The sequence below is a fragment of the Montipora foliosa genome, chromosome 13, assembly GCF_036669935.1.
Source record: "Montipora foliosa isolate CH-2021 chromosome 13, ASM3666993v2, whole genome shotgun sequence".
NCBI classification, from domain to species: domain Eukaryota; kingdom Metazoa; phylum Cnidaria; class Anthozoa; order Scleractinia; family Acroporidae; genus Montipora; species Montipora foliosa.
The window spans coordinates 23154891-23162390 of record NC_090881.1 but is presented as its reverse complement, the minus strand read 5'-3'; the positions used below and the strand labels follow the sequence as shown (position 1 = coordinate 23162390).

The window sequence follows — 7500 nt, the reverse complement described above, 5'->3', positions numbered from 1 at the left end:
ATTGCTGTTTCCGTTTTTGGATCACAGATTTCTGGTTTTCCTTACACAATTTTTTTTCCTAGGTGTATTAACATATGCAGGAAAAAAACATCATCAGCATTCACTAGGGTGGTTTCTCTCGCACTGAAGTTAAATTGGATGCACTTGGTTTGATATATCTCCAAACTGCTATAAGGGTCTACTAATTTGGAAACCATGTGTAATAGTGAATACCAATAAGGCTTTTTGACAATCTTTGCAGCCAAAACATGAAGGCATATTTTTCTTTTAAAAAAAACCTCCTTTGTCAGGTTGTCCACCTCATAAGGTCTTAGCAAACTAGGACCTATTAACCTATAGCTTCTTTGAGATCTGGAGGACCTATGATCTGAGGCAGTTGTTGCCTATTGCTACAGCACGTGTTTATAAACTGAGGCAGTTGTAACTAGTTGCATATACTACAGCACACTTTTTCATTTTTCATCTTGCATGGTGTTGTGTTGTGCCTCACAGCCTCCATTTTCCCCCCAAGGGGCCCTAGTGCTTTCTTCCATACAACTTCTGCCTTTTTCCTGGATCAGGATTCTGTGCAGAGTGATTGATATGATATAATCCATGACCTAATAAGGTATTTTATTTCATATAGCCATACAGACAGACAGCCTTTATTTTAGCACAATAAAAATTTTAAAGCCCTGCATCTTGTGGTGTCGTGCAAATATAAACTAAATATCTAAAATATAAAATGAACACCATACAAGTTATAATATTATACATAATTAATTAATTCATCAAAAGATATACGTAAATAAGTGAATAAATAATAATTGTTAAAAACTCTGATCGAATGTGAGACAATGATTAACATATATCAAATACAAGGTGTTTCAAATGAACCCACTGGGAATTCGGAAAAATCCGAGCTCCAGATGGGATTCGAACCCACGACCCTCCGTGATCTAGTACGGATGCTCTAACCGTGAGCTACTGGAGACTCTATGGTAAGCAAGGGTGAAATGTGGGTATTTGACTCGAGCTGCATCACGCAGCCACAGAGTCAAATTGTGACTGTCAGCATAGCTCATAACTGCATCGCGCAGTCACATTGAGAGCATCATTGTATTTCAATGATGCTCTCAATGTGACTGGGTGCTGAAGATGTCTTAACCTAGGTATGTTTCCATGGAGCTTGCTCGTCACATATGTCTGTAAAAAGTTGTTGCCTAGCCCATAGTTGATCATCAGGGTCATCAAAAATAGACACAATGTGAAAGGGAGCTGCCTGACTGTCTTGTCAGAATTCCCATTCATCGAAATTTCTGTAATGCCTTTTGCTAATTATTTTCGGAGGTGGCCTTTTGTGTTTCACCTTTATAGTTGAATAAATTAGTTATGGTCTAAAATTCTCAATGGATATGCCCCAACAAGTCTGAGCAGGTCCTTTCTCATAGTGACAATAAGGTCAATTAGTGAACTAGACGAAGGTGTTACTCTTGTTGGTTCCTGGGCAATGTTTTGCCTATTGAGTGCATCCATATTGAGCAAAAGTGGCCTTTTTTGATCCATGGTCGGGTTTTTTACTGCTTCAACTGTTTTAACTGTTTCACGCTTTCTTACAGGTTAGGTCCTTTGTTAATAATTGATAATAACTGGTAACAATTTAGGGACCCAAACTAATTAAAATATCCCCTTACTGCTTTTAGAGGTTAGAGTTGGACAGTAGTATGTTGTGATGTCGATCTTCATTATGTCTGCACTATTGGAACCTGGCCTCACAAACGATGCTATGTTAAATTACAGCTAATGTGAATCAACAGTTTAAAAGATGGCAAGTGCTGCACCATCATTTTTATCAACTAAGGAGACAACAAACTATGCACGGTTGTGTCGTCTTCTAGTGGATGTGGGAACTCAGGCACTTAGAGACACCTTTGATAGGATACACCCCCCAACCCGTCTGCATGGGATTTTGGCAAGTACGTCACCAGCTCATCCTACATTAAAGTCCCTGCAAAAAAGGAAGATTTTAAATGTTACACAGTGGGGAAAGCTGTACCCAGCTATCCCATCATCAGTCTCATCAGCTAGCTTTGACATTACGCTTCTGATGGTACTGCTGAGGAACATATGTGGCTTGAGTGCCCCTGCCAGCACTGGAAGCTGGGACATCCTTCCCCCTGCTTCTGATAACAGCATAGAAGCCAACATAGCAAGAATCAAGTATTACAGAAACAATGTCTATGGTCATGCAACCCAGGCATCGGTTGACGAGCCAACATTCCATGCGTTATGGCTTGAGATCAGCAATGCATTGTCAGCACTTGGATCTGCAGCAAGTTATACATCTGCAATTAGCCGACTGAAGACTGAGTGCATGGATCCTGATGTTGAAGAGCACTATCGTGAGTTGCTGAAAGAGTGGAAGAAAGATGATAATAGCACCAAGGACAAACTTGAACAACTTGAAGGTACACCATATTTTTAATGGGTGTTCATTGTTAAATTCAATGGGATTTGAGCCTTTGACACTTCCCATTTTCTGTGCACCTGTCGCTTTTGTTCCTTGAAAAGAGGAAAGAGCGCCATAATGTTACAATACTAGTTAATTTAGATTGATGGCACTATAAACAGCTCATGATCCTTGGCAATAAATTCAGTAAACCAAGAATTAATACTATTTTTGAAGGCACATGACAATTTCAGGAAAGAGAAAATTCAAGACTTCATCCATTCAATTGGCTATGAAGCGGCCCATACATGTATTACTGACTACTTTCGCTTCCTCCCACTGATAAACTCTACTCCCACTAAGAAACAACGCTCAACTTGCAGAGGTATTATGTTTGCATTAATTGTTTGTATCAGAAGAAATTGAATTTTTGATTCACTCATTTTACTTCCAATTTTGCAAGCACCACTTTCCTGAAGATTATGATGTGTAATGGTTGCCTTATTATTCTGATGCAAAGGGCTTTTGCATAATAACATTGGGGGAACTGTAACATGTCACAATATTATTATTCCGGGAAATTTTAAAAAGAGAGGCGATAGTGAAATATTTATTTTTCGGAAACACTTTTTTTGAAAAAGAATGTTCAGGGAAATTTGATGGTAGACATCATTTCCTGTGGTTTAATGTTATTTTTTTGTTGAGGCAGAAATTCTCCTTAAACTATTGAGACCATTATTTCTACTGAGTTACTGAGAGTTGCTGACTTTATTGGCTTTACTTTCCTTATTTCTATCTGTTTTTTTTTCCTTTTCCTCTTTTTTTGAACCTTGTTTTCCACTCAGGAGTTTCAGGGTAGGTTGAGCTTAGGCTCTGCTTGTGAATAAAATTGTGTCAGGCTTTGTATTTTAGTTGGTAAAAGACACAAACTTGTATGTTGAAAGCAAAGGCAAGAAGTAACCCGCTTCCTTTATTGCCTGTTTTGTTTCCTAAGAATCACTTGAGCAACTTGTAAAAGAGGATTTAGAGAGTTCCTGTCTTTGTTGGCTATACTTTCCTCGTTCCTATCTTTGTTGTCCTCATTTCTGTTTTGTTTTCAATAATAAAGAGATGCTGAAGACACAAGGAGTGCACACTCAGGACAAACTAAAAGAGATCCAGGGTAGGTTGAGAAGAGTCTTAACCCACTGACACCTTAAACCCTACCCCCCGCCAATGGACAAGTAACATGTAAAATCAAATAATCATGTGGATAAAAGTGTGTAGGCTTTGTATTTTAGCTGGAAAAAGACACAAAGTTGTTTGTTTATAAAAGCAAAGGCGAGAAGTAACCCGGTTCCTTTATTGCCTGTTTTCAGGTGACAGGCAGAGCCGGGGGGGAAGGGGGGGGGGGGGAAGGGGGGGGCGGGACGGGAGTCAATGGGTTAAGCTGTGCTTGTCAATAAAAGTATGTAGGCTTTATATTTTAGCTGGTAAAAGTCACAAACTTGTGTGTTAAAAGCAAAGGCAAGAAGTAACCCCTTTTCTTTATTGCCTGTTTTGTTTTCTTAAGAATCACTCGAGCATTGTAAAGCAGAACTTACATGTAGAAGGCATTATGAAGGTCGAGTTGCTGAGAGTTCCTGGCTAAGCATTGGGAAGGTCGACAAAATAAAAGGTACATGCACTTAACGTTAAAAGGGCTTCAACCAAAAAATGAAAGTAAATATGACAGTAACATCATAATAATAATGATAATGATGATGAGGATGATGATAGGTTAAAGAAGATAACTTTGACACGAATTTTTGATGTGAATAGTTGACGGACAACTGACATTGAGTCACTTCATGTTAGGTCAGAAACGATGACTTGATGTTCATATGATGTACCATTTCACAATTATATTGAAGGGGATGGTGCAATGTCAACCCCCGTAAATGTATGAAGAAATACCTGAAAAGGAGCACTTTGAGTTTTTCTGAGCATCTCCAAGTGAGTTCCATAGGTTTCAATAGAATCTGTAGCCAACGAAAAAAGAAACATTTCTCAAATATACCAGCTCTTTCACCATCAGCTGTGCAATAATAATAATAATGCTGATTATGATAAATATATCTTATTGGGTGATTTAGAGTGCAGTCTCGTGGGATATTTTTACGGGTCGCATCGATGTATTTTGACTCGCCGTACAGGCTCGTCAAAATGCAAGAGACCAGTAAAAATACACCACGATACTACGCACTAAATCGTCCACGAAGCTAATTACTATCTACCTTTTTCGCACTATATTTTTAGGAAGTGAATGGTAAACAACCGAGAACGTGTAACAGATTTGTACGTGACAAGCGCGATACAAACTTCAGCACTTCAACAAGTCAAACCGTTTTTCTACTGTACTATTATAGTGGAATATTTGTACTCGTTTCTTGCGTTTTCACTACAATAACAAATGCAGTTGGATAATAATGATAGTAATATGAAAAAAGAATGAAGCAGTGATAGCGTTGACGATGAAGATGAAGGTTCAATGAAAGAATAGGCGTCTAAACCTTTTGTTATATTTCCCAAAAGACACAAGGACCTTCTTCAGTATGTTGAACGTAACGATCATTTCTCTTTTTACTTTTTTTTTTTTTTTCATGATCAGAGTCTTTCAGTGAGGAAATCTGCCGAGCAAAGCTTGAAGAACATTACAAAACAACTTCCAAAGTGCGAACGTCTGCTTGGTCCAGGTTGTCTCTTGTAGACATTAATCAAGTGTACACCCGACTGCGTGTAATACAAATGGAAACCACCTCAGCTGGGTCAAAACAGTCTGAAGTGGCTCACTACAGTGACCTCTTCAGTCCAATCGGTAACGGAAATAATCCAAAAAGGATTCTTGTGCAGGGAGAGACAGGAATTGGTAAAAGCACTTTTGCGAAGAGGCTGGCGATCGACTGGGCTCGACTTGGTAACACTCAGACTGAAGATAAAAAAGCAGCTGTTCTGGGGAGGTTCAAGCTTGTTGTTTTCGTTAACCTCAAGGAAGTGTCCAAATGTCAAAGCCTCAAAGATGTCATTTATAACTCAAGACTTTTCGCCCGTGAAGACAAATGGTTAGTGGAAGGTCTTCTGAATTATATCACCAACCATCAAAATCAAGTTCTTCTCTTGCTGGACGGCTATGATGAGTATCACAGTGGACAAGAATCTCAAATCGTTGACATATTCAGTGGAAAAGAATTGAGAGACTGCTGTGTGTTGATAACAAGTCGAATTTCCAAAGCTGGTGAGCTCCAAGAATTTCAAGACCTGCTTGCAGAAATAATAGGATTCAGTGAGGAGGACAAACTGACGTATATAAGTCGACAGCTTGGTGACGAAAGAGATGCCAGAGATTTGTATCTTCATTTGGTAAAAAACGGGCTGTTAGATCTTGCAAAAGTTCCCTTACTTTTGCTGTTCTTTTGCACGCTATGGAAGAAGGAACAGTCAGAAGGCTTCTCGAAAGCCAAAACGAGCTTATATTTAAAAATTGTCCAGCACGTTTTAAGCCACAACCAAGGAAAGAACACCCCTCCTCGCTTTAGCAGAGTAGGGGATAATTCAGAGATCCTCAATCAAATCGGTAAGCTGGCCTTAGAGTGTCTTTTAAACGATGACCACGTCTTCCCGTATGGTAAACTTTCTTCTGAAGTTCTGTATGAAGACAGTGTTGTCATTGGTTTACTTCAAGTAACTGAGTGTACAGAAAGCTTGCAACCAACAGAAATGGTTTCTTTTATTCATAAGAGCATACAAGAATTCTTAGCAGCCTGGTACGTGACTCACAAATGTATACCTGATGGAAATCTCGGTTTGATTGAAGAGCACACTCAAACCTTGGAAAGCTGTCGCGAGTTCGAGAACGTTTTGCGATTCATATGTGGATTAAGTGATGAAGGAGCAGCGAAAGTGTTTGACCATTTGAAGTCAGTGAAAATAAACGATCCCTCACTTGATATATCAGAAGAGATATCTAATGAAGACCACAAATACAAGCCACTGGATGACGTTTTTGAGAAACTTGAATATTTCAGCGATTTGGTTTTTTATTGCTTTGAAGATGTACGGTCAAAAGAAACTCTTGCAAAAGTTTGCGTTGAATGCTTTGGCGGGATTACAGTTCTCAGAGAACCACCTTCTCACGTTGCGTTACTGTTTTCCGGTGTGAATTCCTGGACTTTTATTTTTAGTCCTTGTAAATTGTTTTTGAAATTTAAAGATGCTTTTGCAACTCTTAACAAGGTGGTAGAAACAGTAAACTGCCTTGATGCCCCAATGAAGATAACTGAGAATTCTGAAAATGTTCCCCTGGGAGCATTTTTGAGAAAGTTCCTCGATGTTGAATGTAAACAGCATTGTCGTTTTTCATCAATCCTTGATATCCACGACGGTGATGTCAGTTTTTATTTCAGAGACTTAGTCCTGAGTTGTGCTGCCCATGCCAGACTATTCACTGAGAGTGCACAGGCTGTTGCTTTACCGTGTCAGCCGGTAAGCTTGGTTCCACAAAAGACGTCTCTTAAGTTCTTAAGTACGTTTCGTTGTTTTGGACTTTCTGCAATAAAAGATCTTGGTGCTGTAATCAAAAATTGCAACCATTTGATGAGTATCAAAGTTCAAGATAGGGAAGACAGTGTTTGCGAATTTTTGCAACAGCTCCCAAATCCTAGCAAGTGCGATTTAAAATTGACTTGTGAACGGATGTCAAAAAAAGCTGAAGAACTCGGTGAATTGTTGCCAAGTTTTGAAAACATCACGGAATTTCGTATTTCCTTTGAAAGATGCTGTGCTGAGAAAGCAAGCGTGAGGTTGGTTTCCAGTATCACGCACAAGAGCCTCATTGACCTGGCGCTAATCAAAATGCATGTGACTCCAGCAGTTGCCGCAGCGCTCGGTCTTTCGCTCCCGAGACTGTCATCCTTACAAAGTCTCTATTTACATGGCACATGTGATAGTTTAAATGTTGAAGACATGGCTGCCCTTTTTGGCAGAATAGACAAAGACATGCCGTTGGAATTGTTGACGTTCAACAATGTCAGTGTTAGTGGGAGTCTCACTCCACT

At 39.3% G+C, this 7500-nt stretch overlaps 1 protein-coding gene across 3 annotated transcripts in view; it reads left to right on the top strand.

Annotated features, from left to right (window-relative positions):
• Positions 1 to 7500, top strand: part of LOC137982916 (NLR family CARD domain-containing protein 4-like) — a 33251-nt gene that overhangs the window by 23663 nt on the left and 2088 nt on the right. For 2 of the 3 annotated variants that reach the window (XM_068830076.1, XM_068830075.1), the window contains 4 exons: positions 1780 to 2447; positions 3537 to 3590; positions 3981 to 4085; positions 5058 to 7500. The exon at positions 5058 to 7500 is cut by the window's right edge and continues 2088 nt beyond it. In XM_068830076.1, the coding sequence (XP_068686177.1) occupies positions 1805 to 2447; positions 3537 to 3590; positions 3981 to 4085; positions 5058 to 7500 (3245 nt within the window). In that variant the 5' untranslated portion in view covers positions 1780 to 1804. Of the gene's footprint in view, positions 1 to 1682; positions 2448 to 3536; positions 3591 to 3980; positions 4086 to 5057 lie in introns of all 3 variants that reach the window. The other variant, XM_068830074.1, reaches the window with a different exon arrangement.